This window comes from Myotis brandtii, unplaced genomic scaffold (genome assembly GCF_000412655.1).
Source record: "Myotis brandtii unplaced genomic scaffold, ASM41265v1 scaffold1160, whole genome shotgun sequence".
Classification (NCBI taxonomy): Eukaryota; Metazoa; Chordata; class Mammalia; order Chiroptera; family Vespertilionidae; genus Myotis; species Myotis brandtii.
The window spans coordinates 187,930-206,741 of NW_005354011.1; the positions used below are offsets into that span (position 1 = coordinate 187,930).

Consider the following 18,812-nt stretch of genomic DNA (forward strand, 5'->3'; position numbering starts at 1 on the left):
GCTTATTACTTTAACCTGTTTATGCTCCAGTTTGTCCATTTTTAAAAGAAGCATATTACTGCCCTGACTGGGTGACTCACTTGGTTAGAGTGTCGTCAAGTACACCAAAAGGTTGCAGGTTCGATACCCAGTCAGGGCACATACCTAGGGTGCAGATTCAGTCCCCTGGTCAGGCAAGTATGGGAGGCAACTGATTGATGTTTCTCACCTTGATGTGTCTGTCTCTCTCTTAAAAAAAAAAAAATCGGGAAGAGGGTCCTGATATATGGTGACAGGAAAAGTTTTGACTTTGGGTGGTGGGCACATGGTGCAATGTACAGATCAGAAACCCACACCTGAAACCTATATGTTCATGTTGACCAGTGTCACCCCCCAAAAAAAATAATTAAAAAGAATTTTTTAAAGCAATAAAAACATATCCTCAGATGAGGATTTAAAAAAAAAAAGTCAGCCATGGGATTCCAGTATGGCTGTGTGACTTTTTGATATAGGTATGTGATGTAATTCTGGCCATTGAGACCTGCTGAGAAATATACTAATGGGAATTGGGTTGGGGGTATTCTGGAAAAGGTTTCCTTGTTCCTAAAACAGAGGCACATGAAAAGATGGCCTCATCTTTTCTTCCGGTTATTGCTGACCCTGGGTAAGAAGCTTGTTTCACTCTCTAGACACACCTGGGTGTTAGGTGGGGGCATCATCTGACAATGGAAGAGTGAAGACATAGGTTGGTCATATGATAAACCTTTCTTATTGTTACAATGTTTTGAGTTGCATTTTCTTTTAGCTAAAATAATCTTAACAGATAAAGAAGTCAAGTTACTTAATTCTATTGTGGCTGGCAAATAGGATAAAAAGTATTTAACCTCATGGAGTTATAAGGAATAATTGAAATAATATAGGTAAAAGGCACTTTGTAATTGTAAAGTAATTCTGCATATTTATAGTTCTGTTACATTACCACAGTCAGTATCTGTTGGCCAATGGACAGAATGTTTCACAGAGAGTGAGACTGCCTGGCTTTGCTAATTACCAATTGTATTAATATAGTGCAGGTCACTGGACCTTTTAATTACTCCTCTCTAAAACAGAATTAAATGATCTTTATAATTCTGTGAAAGGAATGAGTCTGAGCATCGTGGGATTCCCACCTGAAAGCCCTTATATAGATTAAGGCAGTAGGTACAAATAAGTACAGTGGGGCCTTGACTTATGAGTGTCCCGACTAACGAGTTTTTTGAGATACCAGCTGTCTCTCGGCCGATTTTTTGCATTGAGTTGATAGAGTAATTTGAGTTAACGAGCTCCTTAACGAGCTCGGTCTCGAAACGAATTAAACTCGTAAGTCAAGGCCCCACTGTAACTCTCTTACTGTTTTGAAACATCGATGTGAGAGAGAAACACTTATCGGTCGCCTCTTGCATGCACCCCAACTGGGGATCGAATCTTCCCCCCTTTGGTGTACAGGACAACAGTCCAACCAACTGAACTACACTGGCTAGGGCAATAAGTAACTCTTTTAATTGAGGAAAGCATAATTTATTAACCAGTCATGTTTGGGGTGCTTCCATTTTCACAGTGGTTCTACTGATCTTGCTGTTTTGAAAAACTAGGTAAGCTCTACTATCAGTATACTTGCTGGTTATGAATATCAATTCTCATAGCTTTATGCAGTTAGGCAGATATTTGCTTTTTTGTTGTTGTTAATCCTAACCCGGAGGGTACTTTTCCATTTTTATTTTTTTTTTCTAGAGTGAGAGAGAGTGGAAGGGAGGGGGAGAGACAGAGAGAGACAAAAAAAACATCGATGTGAGAGAGACACATCAATTCATTGCCTCCTGCATGCTCCAACCCAGACCTGGGATCAAATTGCAACTGAGGTGCTTGCCCTTGACTGGGAATTGAACCCGAGGCCCTTTGGTCCATGGCTGACACTACCACTGAGCAAAACTGGCTAGGGCTCATGTAACATTTTTTAGATGTAGAACATCATACTCAGTTTTATTCCTAGAAGTAGAGGGCAATCACAGAAGAATCCCAGAATACAGATTTTTCCATTCATTTGGCAAGTTTTGTTTAGATTTTGTAAGTCCTGTTGAGAGATTGTTTTGACTTCTGACACCAAATAGTAGGTGTCCTACAATTCAATCCAATTCTGACACTAGCTGGAGTTAGTGTCAGACTCCACAGGTTAAAGGGCTTAGTACCACAAGGTGGCCCTAACTTCAGATGCCAATTGTAAGAACTGGGTCTTCAGGTTACCTGCACTTTTGTCCAACTTGGAGGGGTTGGGGTCTGTGAATATATGATTATGCAGAAAGTGAGTTTTTATTATATTGCCCCCTTTTTAAAAATTTATTATTTTTTTGAATCCTCACTCAAGGATATTTTTCCATTGATTTTTAGAGAGTGGAAGAGAGAGGGGGAAAAACAGAGAAAATATCAATGAATGATAAACACATTGATTTGTTGCCTCCTGCATGAGGCCAGGCCAGGGCCCGGGCCAGAGAGGAGCCTGCAACCAAAGTGCTTGCCCTTGACTGGAGTTGAACCCAAGACTCGTTGGTCTGCAGGCCAACCCTATCCACTGAGCCAAACTGGCTAGGGCTATTGTGTTGCCCTTTCATTTGCCAGATTACCTTTTCTGTTCTTCCTTTCTTTCTTCCTTATTCTCTGTGATCACTTACTACTTCTGCTACTTAGAGGTTAATAGAGACAGGATAAGGCAGTATGTGTTTTCTTTTGAATGTTCATTTCCTCTTTCTTTCCTTCCTGCTGTCTCTTCTTCCTTCCTAGCTACCTACAGTTGTTTTTTTGGGGTTTTTTAAGTTGCTTCTGTATGCCAGAGGACACAAGCCCTTGTGGAGTTTCCTTCAAGATAACATCCTTTCTGGGAAATGACATCTGAATTTTCACATGTGATGAGATGAGTCTTAAACCATGAAGTGTGAAGAGGACCAATTGTGGCAGTCTTATATTTGAAAAAACACATTTAATTAGAGCCCTACTTCATTTAGCATAATTCTAGAATCTTTTAGATAGTTTTTAGTAATTCGTGATTTTAGTAGTTATCTTAACATGTGGGTATTTAACTACTGTAGCAGTTTCTTCCATCTCTTTATTCTGTAGATAAACAGCATGAAAGTGCTGTTTATCTTTTTGATAATTCTGACAAGGTGAATTTGAAATATGTACTTCATTAAGGAATGAGGGTTGCTTTTAATTTAATAAATAAGTACTTCATTACAAAAATCACTTGACCTTGTAATTAGTCTTTAATATTGATTACATTTGTTGAAGGTCTTTAGATGATTTTTTAAATGTTAAAACTTGTCATAAAAGACAGTAATGGTATGTGCTATAATTTTTTATTAACTGAAAAATTACATGTTTTTTGTGACTATATGTGATTCATTTATTATGTGTTGAATTTTATACTCCTTATACAAAAAAATAGAAAACAAATACTCTTAAATTCTTCACTGCATGTCTGGTCTAGTATTACTTGCCCAGATGTCTTCTATTTAAAATAACTTAAATCTTAGAAATTTTGAGTGAAAGCTGGCATTTTGACTAGGGTAGAAAAGAGATAATGCTTACACTATTTAACACCAGCCTTTATGAAATGATGTATTGTTGGATGAATTAACACTCTTTTTCCCCCCCTAAAGAGAACTGGAAGTAAGACTATGGTTTTATAACTTTGAATATTTTAACCAGTATAAACTAATTTTTGTTTTTATAAATAAAAAATTATTTTTAACATTTCTCAGGGAGGAAAGAAAAATAGTTGATTAGTCAGTGTGTAGTTTGATTTACATTGTATACTTTTTATTATTCCTTCCAAAACAGACACTCCTTGAATATGCAGAGAAATGGAAAACTTCAGAAGATCCCTTACCTTTGCTGGAGGTATACACAGTGGCCATCCAAAGTTATGTTAAAGCCCGACCTTATCTTACCTCTGAATGTGAAAATGTAGCATTGGTTCTGGAACGCTTGGCATTGTGAGTAGACCTTTGAGTAAATTAAAATTAGGTTTAGCTTTTTTTTGTTTTACTTTTATATCTTAGCTCTTATGATAATTTAAATTTAAATGGATTAGTTATGGGATGTCTACTGATAATGTTAGAATTCATTTTATTTTACTTCAAATTTTAATAATTATATATATCTTTACCAATTTTTTTTGTGTTTTAGAAGCTGTGTTGAACTTCTACTGTGTCTGCCTGTTGAGTTATCAGATAAACAATGGGAACAATTTCAGACACTGGTGCAGGTGAGAATATTTACCTGTTAGGTTTAATATAGGTACATTTTAAGTTAGTTTTCTTTGTTCTTAGTAAATTATTGGGTTAAACTTTAAAACACCTAACGACAAATTTTAATTGCTCTTGTTATTGTTATTAACACTAGTGTTTTGCATATAGTAGATGCTCAATAAATGTTTCCTAAGTGAATTTACACATTTAGGTAGTTTGGTTGAATAATACACTGTTCTTTAAGATCAGGTAACTAAAGGACTTTGTCAGAGTAGTAAGGGAACACAAAAGAAAATGTCCTCATTTGTATTAAGGAACAGTTTAACTAATATTGAAAATCTGCAATACACTTAATAAGAATGTAACATATCTCACTTTTTTTTGTCTCTCACTTAAGTCTTATGAAAACTTTGTGGGGGTAGGTATGTTTTTTCCCATTTTAAAGGTGAGAAAACTGAGGCTCATACTCTAAAATACTTATTTTCTCATACTTATGCAGCTAATATCACAGAGTAGTTATTTGAACCCAGGTTTTTCATTCCAAAGCACATGCTTTTTTTTTTTTCCTAGAGCTGAAAACACATGCTTTTTATTTCTTTTATTTAGTGGTTTTTATTCTACTTAAATGAGTACTACACAATTTTACACTTAGTTATTTTGGAGCATTTTCAAGAACATTAAACTTTGTTTCAGGCACTGGATTGTGCTGGATATATTATAGCTTCAAGTAAATTTTGATCAATTGGATAAAAGAGATGTTCCTGCTAGCTAGTTTTCAAAAATATAGTTGTCTTTTTCTCTAGCCACAGTTCTTAAAATATCCTTTGGCCTTATGTTTTTCTGTAGTAGATGTATTAAAGAGGATTAATCTCAAATTTTAGAAGCATGTGAAATATAGTTAGAGAAATCAATTTTCCTATTTAATATTAAACATTAAACTCTATCAAGTGCAGAATTCTTGAAGGTAGGATTCATATCTTAATACCTTTGGATTCTATTATGTCTTATACATAATAGATACTTAAAAAGTGTTTGTTGAAATGAAAGTGTCTTGTCCTGTTTGTCACATTGCAACTAACTTTTGATCATGCAGTTTCTGCTTCAGCATATCATTCCTTGTGTCTTAGGATTTTTTTCCTAATGTGTTTATTTTTAGGTAAATAATTCAGAACTTTTCATTGTTTGGCATTCAGATACACTCTACACAGAATTAAATAAGTTGTTTATATACAAATATACTACTGAATCCCTCATGCTACTTAATTTTTTTTTGTCAGCATAAGATAAACTTCTGAACTTTCCTTTTTAAAACAATAGCACTAATTGATACTTTTTTATGTGAGTTAATGCAAAGGAAATAACTCTTTAAATCCCTCTATAGTATTTTCAGCAGTTGCTCAAAGAAAAATTTTAAAAGCACTTGAAATTGTTGCAGTGGGAAAGTTTTATGGTGTTGAGGAATAGCTGTTTTGTATAAACATAGCATGCAGTTTTAAGTTTCCATGACACTTTTCTCTTATTTTAGAGTTTCCTCGGGGTTATTTTATATCTACTTAACAGCATTTGTTTCATTTTACCTGTGTGTCAACTGTTTAAATATTTTTTACCCGACTAGAAGATAAGCCCCATAAACACCGGGACTAGTTGTTCTCTTCCCTAGTACTTTCTCCATAGAAATTCTCAGTAAACAGTTTTGAATTGAATAAAAATTATTGATCTTTGGTGGTCTATAGAATATGCCAACTGCATGAACGTTTGGAAAAACTAATAAGTAAGGTTCGTGTCAGCTTTAATAGGATTTTGCCAAGGCTATGTAGTAAATAAATGAAAAATCATGCATTTATTTAGTTGGTTTGCTTTCATATGTCTCTTATTGGAATATGTGTAAGTTGTCACTTAGGCCTTGATGCAGGTCTGTCATTTATTAATGGTAGAAGTTTTTGAAAATTTTTTTACTAACACGGGATGTAAATGTGTAAGGTCTTTTACGCTATGGGTATTTTGATAACTTCCTTGAGAAATAACCTTGCTCTTCCTGGTTTAGATTTTGGAGAAAAATTAATATGGACTTATTTATAAAAATACATTGTTTTTATTTAAAATTTATAATAATATAATGCTTATCCTTGAGATTTGACTTTAAAAGTCAAAAGTAAAGGAATTTAGCACTTTGTAATGTGGCATGAGAATTTGAAGATAAAAGTCTTATTTTTCAAAAGTTTAGTATTATATTTAAAGCCTGATAAGCTTGCTTTTAAAAATCTGTTGTAATTCTTTGGATGTTTATTTAATATTTATAGGTAGCTCATGAAAAGCTGATGGAGAATGGCAGCTGTGAATTGCATTTTTTAGCTACTCTAGCTCAAGAGACTGGGGTGTGGAAAAACCCGGTACTGTGCACTATTCTTTCCCAGGAACCATTGGATAAGGATAAAGGTAAATTTTCTAGAGAGAGAGAGAGAGCGAGAAAAGAGAAAAAAGAATCATTAGACCAGAGAAAATTAAGTACTTAAAATTGTTTTGATATAATTCATCTCAAGATATCCCAAACAAGGATCATTTAATTACATTTTATCTGAGATGGTTGAGGCCCTTCATTTTTATTTTATTTGGGGGAAAGATGTATTTATAGGACTTTACAATCATATCATTACAGAGAAACTAATTTTTTCCCCCCCAACATCTCTTTAACAGAGGTATTTCTTTTATAACATCCTGATAGGTGGCAATCTGGCTTATATTTAATATCTAACTTACTTGACAGATGGAGATGCTGAAATAGGGTAGTCAAATGATTTTCTTGAAAATAGAATACAAAATTAGTGCTAGAACTTTCAAGTCTTCTGTCTCTAAGATTAGTATTGTTTCTCAAGCAGCTTATTGCTCAGTCTTATTTTATCCAATTTAGTTGTTATTGTATGAGTTCGGCAATAAAGACTCCAGTTAAACTCAGACTGGCTGGTATCCGGTTGGAAGTAGATGGCTAAATCACTAATATGCATAACAATGTTCAGAGTACAAAAATTGTATATATCACAAAGAAGGGCACAGTTGTTGTCTTTAGTACTTGAGATTATTTTGGAAAGTGCCCAGCTTTCACTCTAATCTTTCCCAAGGTATTAAATTAGAAAATTAAATAAGCTGCTTCCATTGTTTATTGCAGCTTTTCCTGTTGATTGATTGCAGAGTCTAAGTATTTTGCAATATGATAGCAAATTATGAAGGCTCTGAGAAGGGAGTATAAATAGCCCATTGCTTCTGAACACTTCTGATACTTTGATATTTACTGAAAGGCTTCCCTGCTAATCTCCAAACTTCTCTTCAAGCTGGTTGTTCCTACATGGCCTCCCTTCTTACCATTGCTCCATTGCTTTTCTGATAGTTTATAGCAATGTTATCTGTTTTTTAAATTTTCATAAGAAGTTTATTTTTAGTACCCCCTTCCTTTGTGGATATCCACAGATTAGCTGCAGTGTTCTCCATACCTTAGAGAAATAAAGAATAGACACTCATTATTTAAAATAATAAGAACATTTAAAAGTTGGGAATCTTAGTGTTTTGTTTTGTTTTGCCTTTGGCATATTACTTTTCTTTCCATTATATTAATAACACTATGTTGGGTTTTTTTTGCTATAATGAAATTGTATTTTCTAATGTTCTCAACTTTTAAAAATATTGGATGTAATATATTAATATCAAATTACATTGTATAGTTTTTAACAGTTTTAAATGTCCTTTAATATGCAAGGTTTCATTTAACCTTCACAATGATCCTATGAAAAAGGTAGGCTCTTTATTCTGTTTTACAGATCAGAAAGTGGAGGCTCAGAAAGATTACTTGTATTTTCTGTATCACTTGCCAGTGATATGAGGCAAAAGCAGGAATTGAAATGAGATCTTTAACTTCTCTTCTTTTTATAATATGCCCTGTTGAACCTAACTTAATAAAATAAAATTTCATCTAGTTTAAATAAAGAATTAACTCCTTGCCCTGGCCAGGTGGCTCAGTTGGTTGGAGCGTTGTCCCATGCACCGAAAGGTTACGGGTTCAATTCCTGGTCGGGGCACATATGGGAAGCAAACAATGTTCTCTCTCTCTTTCTCCCTACCACCTTTCCTTGCCCTCCTTCCCTTTCTCCTCCCTTTCTAAAATATCAATAAAATCATACCCTCAGGTGGGGATTAATAAAAAAGGAATTAACTCCTTTTTTTTCCTGAAGAGCATTTTTGCCAAACTCACACATTATGCTAAAGTAGGAAAATGAAACTTTCACCTTAGCAGAGATTTAAAATTTATTTTAAAAGAAAGTGCGCTCCACTTCCTGTTTAAATGTGCCCAATGTTGTTTCTGTTAACAAATGTCTGCCCATCTCTGTGCTGCTTTATTTCTTGGTCTTCACCTGATATAGCCACTGGGATAATTTGGATTGTGCAACCAAGAGGAGTTTCTACAATAGCAGATGGATTGTAGATAGCCAGACTTTCATACAACTCATGAAGCAACCAAAGAAATATATGATTAAGGAATTTTGCAGCCATAATCTTTACTTTGTTCTCTGTTATTTAGAATGCTTCTTTGGTGGGAGTTATTTTATGTATAATTACACAAATTATTCATTTCCTCCTTTGAAAAAGTTGAAGGAACTAACATTTTACACACACATGCTAATTTATTTACATTTTCAAATTTGATGGTTCAAAAGGAACTTTTAGCTTTTTATATTATACTAGAGGCCCAATGCACAAAATTTGTGCAAAAGTAGGCCTTCCTTCCCCCAGCTGCCAGCACTGGCTTCCCTCTGGCACCCAGGACCCGGGCTTCTCTCCAGCACCCAGGACCTGGGCTTCCTTCACAGTCCCGGCTTTGTCCAGAAGGTCGTTGGAAGGATGTCTGGTCTAATTAGCATGTTATGCTTTTATTATTATAGATATTCAGCCCCTTGGTTTAACTTAATCTAACCTATAGCAGCTTTGAAGAGAGGAGCTAGAGCTCAGAGATTAAGAAGTACATGTCAGTAGATATAGCTCATTAGTTTATAGTGAAGTCTTTGAGTTTTGATATAGTATTTCAGTGATTTTCAACTGGTGTGCTGTGGCACCCTGGTATGCCACAAGAGGCACACCACTGTGCTGCAAGAACTTTTAAAACATGCACTACCTGACTATTTAGTCAGGGGCACTGACTTCTTTTCCCTTAGATGGTCAAATTAAAAAATTACAAAAGCCAACACAGCAATAGCCATCAGGTGTGAATTAATCAAAATTATACCTATTTTTTGTCAAAAATTTTTTACTGATTTTAGACCTACTAAAATGTAGCTAAACCAAGAAATCTTTTTGGGATTGGGGGTGGGCATGACTCAAAATTTAAAATGCTGGTTTCATTTTAAGATGTTAGCCTCCTAGAATAAGGTAACTCTAATTACTAGACCAACATAATTCAAGTAGATGGCCTTTGAATATCACAGGAACTTTAGGCTTACATATTACTTGTACTTTTCTTTAATCATAATCTTGGGATTGGAAAGACCAACTGAATACTCATTTTTTTTAACTCAATTTTTGCTCCCTTCTAAAACATTACTGATAAATACATTGGCCTTTGCTTGAATATTTCTAGAGAATGGTAACTGTGTAGTTCAGTCCATTCTTAGCCCTCTATTAGAAAATAGTCATTGTGAAAACTATATTCTTAGAGTTTACATCTTTTGGATCTAGTGTTACCTCTAAAGCCATACTGAACAAGAGTGTAAGTCCCTCTTTTTGCACCATATCGATTGAGATATTTAAAGATTGCCATCATGTCAACACTTAGTCATCTTTTCTTTTGTAGACTAAAAGCCTTCCTAGTGTGGCATGCTTTTAAATCTATAATCATGATACCTAATTTTTGAGTAGATTTTGTTGGTGGTCTCATTAACGTGTAATTCTCAGAACTTGATGTGTACCCTAAATATGAGCTGCCATTGGTACTCTCTCTCCGTCATCCTAATAATTTATACTTAGTATGACTTAAGATGACATTGTCTTTTGGGGTAGCCATATCTTTATCAAAACTCATCGAGGTCACTAAAACCATATATATGTATATATATATGTATATATATATATATACATACATACACACACACACACACACATTTAAAGTGAATGCTACTATTTTAAATTCTTTACATTTTTATACTTTGTCTTTTGGCACATAGGGTATTACTTTTTTCTCTCTTTAATTTCACTCTTTAATAAGGTTTATTCTGTCTCTGTAACTTGTCAAAATCCTTTTAAATCTTGATTTGTTATTCAGAATCCTTTTCAGTTTCCTCTAATTAGCAGACTTATTAGTGTATATTCTGTTAGCATCCAAGTCCTTGATAATAATCATGAAAAGATCATATCCAGAATACCTAGTCCCTGTGATACTTACAGAAATCATCCTTGCCTTCAGTCCTTTAATCAATATTTTTTTATTATTGCTTCATCAAACACAACTATTTTTTCTTATGTCTGTCCCATGCTTCTCATTTTGGTCTATAAGGATTTGATGAAAACTATTTGGCTAAGTTCTGTCAAGTTAGACTGTTTAACATTGAGGTTAGTCTGATCTAATTTATTATTTTTAAATGAACTTTTTATTTATTTTAGATTTATAGAAAAATTATAAAGAGTTCCCACAACCATTTTTCTATTAATATCTTATTATGATATATTTGTCACAATAAATTGATATTTGATACTTTATTATTAACAGTCCATACTTCATTCAGATTTCCTTAGTTTTTACCTATTGTCCCTTTTCTGTTCTAGGATCCCATCCAGGATTCCACATTACATTTAGTCATCATGTCTCCTTAGGCTGCTCTTGGCTGTGACAGTTTTTCAGACTTTCCTTGTTTTTGATGACCTTGACAGTTTTGAGGAATACTGGTCAGGTATTTTGTAGAATGTCCCTCAATTGGGATTTGTCTGATGTTGCTCTCGTGATTAGAACTGGGCTTGTGGGTTTGGGGGAGGAAGATCACAGAGGTAAAGTGCCATTGTCACTACATTATATCTAGGATGCATACTGTCCATATTACTTTTGACTGTTGATGTTAAACTTGATCACCTGGCGTAGATAGTATATTTGTCAGGTTTTCCACTATGAAGTTACTATTCCCTCCCCCCCTTTCTATGCTGTCCTCTTTGAAAGGAGGTTACTATATGCAGCCCACACTTAAAAGGCAGAGAATTAAGTTCCATTGCCTTGAGGGGGTGGGGAGCAATATCTACAGAGATTATTTGGAATTCTACACAGGAGATTTGTCTTTTTGTCTCCATTTATTTACTTAGTCATTTATATTCATGAGGATTCTTTGGATACTTATTATACTTGGTCATAATCCAGTACTACTTTATTTTGTTGCTCCAATTGTTCCAGCTTTGGCCATTGGGAACTCTGAGTTAACTTCTGTGCCCCTTTGACATAGCCCCATCATTATGAGTTATATTTTTTGTTTGCATACATCCTTGCTTTCTGGCACTACAAGATGCTTCAGGCTTATCTTACATATTTCCTGTCCCAGTTCTAAAATCAGCAGTTTCTCCAAGAAACCCTAGTTTCTTTTATTGAGAATAGTATTAGATACCAAAACCTGGTAACTGGGTGTTCTCATTAATACTGGGATGAACTTGTTTCTAGGACCTCTCAGTAGACAAGGCAAGAAAACATGTTGGTATACTAATCTGTGTATGTACACATATCTATAAATTTCTATGTGTAACTAGCCATATCTATATACTGATGTCTCTAACTGTAATCCATACCACATTAATCATTCTAGCATCCTCCTCTTGCTTACCCTATAACCTTCACTTCAACAAAGTGTTATATAATTGGAATCATACAGTATGTGGTCTTTTCAGATTGTCTTTTTCTCCCATTGACCATCCATATACTTAATCAGTTTTGCTACATACACTTTCTTTTACCGTTTTAGAGAGTTCACCTATCCAAAGTTAGGTAAGAATAAGAACCTTTTTCCCCCACCTCTTTCAGGGAAATTCTTTCATAACATTTGTAATACAATTAGATTCTTTTGACGTATTTTACATTCTATCCTGGGCTCCCCAAACCTCCTAAATAATTTTTTTAAAATTTCCATTCCTTAGGATTCCCTCTATGCTATAAAATTCTATGGGTTTTGACAAACATGTGGTGTCATGTATTCACCATTACAGTATCATACAGAATAGTTTCACTGCTCTAAGAAAATCAACTGCTTCGCTTACTTAGCTTTCTCCTGGACACCTGACAGTTCCTGACCTGTTCACCATCTTTTCTTTGAGACTGTCATAATTAAAGCCTTTTTGGTCTAGTTTCTTTCACTTAGTAATATGCATTTAACATTCATCTATGTCTTTGGCTTAATAGCACATTCCTTTTTATTGCTGAATAATATTCCATTGTATGAATGTATCGCAGTTTATCAGTTCACCTAGGAAAGGACATCTTGTTTACTACCAGTTTTTGGTGGTTGAATAAAGCTGTAAACAGTTGCATGCAGATTTTTATATGGACGTAAGTTTTCACATTGATTGGGTTAAATATCTAGGAGTATGATTGCTAGATCATATGGTAAGACTATGTTTTGTTTTTTAAGAAACTACTAAACTCTCTTGAAAAGCTGCTGTACCTGCCCAGTTGGTGTGGGTCAGTGGTTGAGCATTGACCCTTAAACTGAGAGGTCCCTGGTTCAGTTCCCTGTCAGGGGGCATGCAAGAGGCAGCCAATCGATGTGTTACTCTCATTGATGTTTCTATCTCTCTCTCCCTCTCCCTTCTCTCTCTCTGAAATCAATAAAAACGTTAAAAAAAAAAAAGTGGTTTACCATTGTGTATTCTCACCAGCAATGAAATGAGTTAGTGTTACTGTAAATCCTCACCAGTATTGTCTGTTTTTAGAATTTTAGCCATTCTAATAGGTGTGTACTGATAACACATTGTTGTTTTAATTTGTATTTCTATAATGACAAATTATATTGAATATCTTTTAACATGCATTTTTGCCATCTGTATATCTTTCTTGAGGCATATGTTCAGACATTTTTTTGCCTATTTTTTTAATTGGTTTGTTCATTTTCTTGTTGATTTTTAATAGTTCTTTGTATATTTGGGATGCAAGTACTTTATCAGATATAAGTTTCGCAAATATGTTCTTTTACCCTGTGGCTTATCCTTTTTTTAAATAATGTGTGTAACAGAGAAGTTTTAAATTTTAATGGAGTCCAACTTACCAATGTTTTCCATGTTTTTGGCATTTTATTTAAATGTCATATATTTTTCTCCTGTAAGTTTTATACTTTTGCATTTTACATTTGGGTGTGTGATCATTTTGAGATAACTTTTGTGAAGTGTGACTTAATTTATGTTTAGTGACTCTGCTTGGCTCTTCACAGTCACACTTCTTTTTCTGAACAATCACAAGCCATGTTTTTAGTATAATTAATTTGGAGACTTAGGATTATATCTATTCCTCTAGTCTACAGTTTTGCAAAATGTACCTTTAGCCCCATTTTGAAAATTATATTTTACCATCTGTTTTCATTTGCTCCATTGTTCTGCCCTTCTCAGTGTAAAGCTTATTATCAGAACCACCATAAAAATAGAGAAATTTTTCTTTTTCTCTGTCATCATAAGTAATAGATCATCAGACCCAGTCAGCAGGTCTTTTTTTCCTCAAAAGTTACTCACCTCCACCAGTTTGATTTTTCTCAACATTTTTGGTGAGTTAGGATTCATCTTGGCCTTAGCTTTAATAATGTTTTGCATACTCACAGTGTATCCTTGGTCCTGAGCCTGCTTTTCCTTCTACATGTCATCATTTGAAAATCTAAATGCTGAGAGAGCTCTCTATTACAGTCACACTGAACCTCTTCAGCCCTTTCTACTTATATATTGGGATAATCTGCAATTGCAAAAATTGTATTTTTATCACTTGCCAGTCTTTTCTTGAATCTAAAAGCCCTATAACTCCCCTCCCCTCCCCTTCATTTTCAAAGGAAATTTCTAAAGCTTAAGCTTTTCATAGTGCTTATAAATCTACTTCAGAATTTTATGAGAAAATAAGTGTTTATTTCAGTAATAAACTTTACATTTTTAAAGTGAACATGGAAAAATTGCTTTCTTGTTTATCAGATACTAGAGGCCCAGTGCACGAAATTCGTGTACGGGCCGGAGGTGGAAGGGTCCTTCAGCCCAGCCTGAAACCTGTCGCAATCCGGGACCCCTTGGGAGATGTCTGACTGCTGGTTTAGGCCCGACCCTGCTAAACCGGCAGTCGGACATCCCTCTCGTAATCCAGGACCGCTGGCTCCTAACTGCTCGCCTGCCTGCCTGATCGCCCCTAACCACTCTGTATCCCTACCTTATCACCCCTACATGCTCACCTGCCTGCCTGATCGCCCCTAACCACTCTGTAAGTGTTTATTTCAGTAATAAACTTTACATTTTTAAAGTGAACATGGAAAAATTGCTTTCTTGTTTATCAGATACTAGAGGCCCAGTGCACGAAATTCGTGTACGGGCCGGAGGTGGAAGGGTCCTTCAGCCCAGCCTGAAACCTGTCGCAATCCGGGACCCCTTGGGAGATGTCTGACTGCTGGTTTAGGCCCGACCCTGCTAAACCGGCAGTCGGACATCCCTCTCGTAATCCAGGACCGCTGGCTCCTAACTGCTCACCTGCCTGCCTGATCACCCCTAACCACTCTGCCTGCCTGATTGCCCCTAACTGCTTGCCTGCCTTCCTGATCACCCCTAACTGCCTCTGCCTCGGCCCCCACAACGACGGCTTCATTTGGAAGGACATCCGGAATAACGTCCGGTCGTTTGGCGGTCCAGTCTAATTAGCATATTACGCTTTTATTATTATAGATTAATATACACAAGATGTAATGATATCTGAAAGGTGGAAAAGATGAGAAGATGGAGCAAGTGATAACTTATACTTTCAAGGCCAGATCTGATTATTACTTGCACAGCTACATTTGCTTTCAGATAGTAAATCTCCAGTCCTTTCACTCTTGGATACTTTTTGTTACATATATATGAAGTGTGTGTGTGTGTGTGTGTGTGTTTGTATGTGTGTGTCTATCTTTACCTGTTTATATATAGAATTCCTAAAGGGGTGACTTTGAGACCTAGACTTAAATCTATTGACAGTTTTTTGGGGTTTGTTTTTTAAAATTTATTTTTATTGAAAGTATTACAGATATCCCCCTTTTTCCCCCCATTGACTCCTCCCCTCTACCTCACAGCCTCCCCCCTATGCCTTCACCACACGGTGTCCATGGGTTATGTATATATGCATATAAATTCTTTTGTTATTCCCTTCCTGGCACCCCCTCCCCCCTTCCCTCTGAAGGTCAGTCTGTTCCTTGTTTCCATGTCTCTGGATCTATTTTGTTTGTCAGTTTATTTTGTTTATTAGATTTCACATATAAGTGAAATCATGTGATACTTATCTTTCTCTGGCTGCCTTATTTCGCTTAGTATAATATTCTCCAGGTCCTTCCATGCTGTCTTAAAGGGTAAGAGATCCTTCTTTTTTACAGCTGCATAGCATTCCATAGTGTAAATGTACCACAGCTTTTTTATTCCCTCATCTACTGATGGCACTTGGGCTGTTTCCAAATTGACAATGCTTTTTGTGTTAGGACATTTCTTACACAAAGTCACTAAAAGAGCACCTTTATAGATTATGTATTAAAACTGTTAGAAATACACTTTTTCTAACCTTTTATCTTTCCTTTTTCACATTTCACTTTGCTTTGTTTCTCTTTCTTTGCTCTTAACTGACATTGTCTTCTTATAAAACATAAGTAAATTGACCATTTTAGGTTTTTTAAAAAAATGACTACTAAGTTATATTGTCTCTTACTTGTGTAGATCCCTTAGATCCTTAAGGATCAGCAACTCTGGATAGAATTAAGCTAATAGAACTTAACAGCAGTAAGCTTATAAAAGTATTCTCTGTCCAATTTCAGGCTGATGACATGTTTTGTATTTATTTTGTGTTTTGTTAACATTCATTATACTCTATTATATAATTAAATATAAGCATAGTGACCCCAAAATTTTTATTCTTACTAAAAATGATTTTAAAATATATACATATTTGATTTCAGAGAGGAAGGGAGAGAGAAACATCAATGATGAGAATCATTGATTGGCTGCCTCCTGCATGCCCCTACTGGGGACTGAGCCCACAACCCCTTATGTGCCCCAACCAGGAATCTGGCTCATAAGTGACACTCAACCACTGAGCCACACAAGCTGGACCTAAAAAATGATTTTAACCCTTTGCGGGGTTAAATGTTATTTTTGTAATTCAAACAATCTGGTCCAAATTAATTGACAGGATTGAATGTTGAACTTTTTAATGTTCTTATTGCTCAACGTTGGACCTGCTCCTAGCGCCTGGTCTGTCGAGTCAGCCTCGAGGTTGGACCGAAAAGGGTTAAAACTCTCATTGGCTTCTTGAAACATTCTAGAAAAACATATTTCTATTTTAATGAGTGTAATTTATATAATAAGAGCCTAAGCGACCCTTACAGCAGAACGACCGGTCACTATGATGCACACTGACCACCAGGGGGCAGATGCTCAACGCAGGAGCTGCCCCCTGGTGGTCAGTGTGCTCCCACGGGGGGAGCGCTGCTCAGCCCGAAGCTGGGCTCACGGCTGGTGAGCGCAGCAGCGGTGGCCGGAGCCTCTCCTGACTCCGCGGCAACACTAAGGAGCAGTGAGCAGGTGGGCAGTAAGGAGCAAGGGGTCCTGGACTTGCAAGAGGGCTCAGGCTGGGCTGAGGGGGGGGAACCCCCCCCCCCCCCTGCACAAATTTCATGCACCAGGCCTCTAGTTAATAATAATTTTATATGGATAACTATATCAGAATTTAATTACTAATAATTGTTATTTCACATAAAAATGTTTAGTGTCACATGCTAACTAGGTAGACCTAGGACATGAAATATTTAATCTTTAAAAATTATGTTTTATATCAGTGTGTCTAAAAATCATTTATGATCATGGAGTTTACCATAATCAGTTATAACCATAAAATTTCAGACTTAATAAAAAAGCAAGCAACTTGACTTAAGAAATTCTGAAATCTTTAAGTGAAACTTCTCTTTCTTATAAATGTAATATGTTCCTCAGGAAAGGGTAAGAGGTGGGTGAATATTAAGACTATCTCTAACTGGTAATTTTGACAATGAAATATACTTACCTAGAACATTTGTCTCAATCTTGGCTGTGCTTAAATCACCAGGAGAGTTTTTTAGACACACTAGTGCTGGAGGCCTACTTCAGTCCAATTAATTAGAGCCTATGTGTGAGCTGTAGGCATTAGTACTTTTTAGATGTTCGAGATTATTGTACAGGTGGGGTTAAGAACCACTGACCTAAAGCTTGAAATGTTGTGTTTTTATTAAATTTCCAAATTTAGAATTTTTTTATAATCCTCACCCAAGGACATGTCCATTGATTTGAGAGAGAGAGAAAGAGAAACATCGATTGGTTGGTTGCCTCCCATATGCACCCTGACCAGGGATTGAACCTACAACCCAGTTATGTGCTCTGTCCAGCAGTTGAACCTGTGACCTTTCATGTATGGGATGATGCTCCAACCAACTGACCCACACTGGCCAGGGCTGGATTTTTTTTGACTAACATTGCTGAATTGATTTTTTTAATGCATAAAAAGCACATAACATCAAATGTATAATTTAATTATTTTTAAATGTACAGTTTAATAGTGTTAAGTATGTTCATTGGTGTGAAGTACACAGATATCCAGAACTTTTTTATATTGCAAAAGTAAAATTGTATAACAAAACAACTTCCCTTTTCCCCCACCCTCCACTTCCAGACCCTAGATAACCAGCATTCTATTTTTTGTATTTATGACTGTCTACTTTATACCTCATATAAATGGAATCATACCATACTTACTTTTTTTGTGTGACTGGCTTATTTAACTTAGCCAAATGTCCTCCATATTGTAGAATATGACAGGATTTCCTTCCTTTCTATGGGGTGAATAATAGCTTATTTTGTGTGTGTGTGTGTGTGTGTGTACACCACATTTTGTTTATTCATCCATGTGTTGATGGGCATTTGAATTGCTTCCACCTCTTGGCTGTTGTGAGTAGTGCTGCTGTAAATATGAGCATGCAGATATCTCTTCAGTAGCCTCCTTTCAATTCTTTTGAGTCCATACCCAGAAGTGGGATAGTTAGATCATTTGGTAGTTCTTTTTTAATTTTTTGAGGAACTTCAGGTTCTTCCATAGAGGTTGCAGCATTTTATAGTCCCATCAATAGCGCAGAAATGTTCTAATTTCTTCACATCCTCACAGACACTTGTTCTTTTGATAGTAGCCATTATGATGGGTGTGAGCTAATATCTTACTGTTTTGATTTACATTTCTCTGATGATTAGTGATGTTGAGCATCTTTTTATATGCTTATTGGTCATTTGTATATCATTGGAGAAATATCTCTTCAAGTCTTTTGCTCA

At 35.6% G+C, this 18,812-nt stretch overlaps 1 protein-coding gene across 1 annotated transcript in view; it reads left to right on the top strand.

Moving 5' to 3' along the window:
* Positions 1-605: 605 nt before the first annotated feature.
* The window catches only part of ZNF292 (zinc finger protein 292), a 47,409-nt gene continuing 29,202 nt past the window's right edge, over positions 606-18,812 (top strand). Inside the window, exons 1-4 of the mRNA XM_014528480.1 lie at positions 606-643; positions 3,807-4,004; positions 4,198-4,276; positions 6,560-6,695. Of these exons, the coding sequence (XP_014383966.1) occupies positions 606-643; positions 3,807-4,004; positions 4,198-4,276; positions 6,560-6,695 (451 nt within the window). The remainder of the gene's footprint in view (positions 644-3,806; positions 4,005-4,197; positions 4,277-6,559; positions 6,696-18,812) is intronic.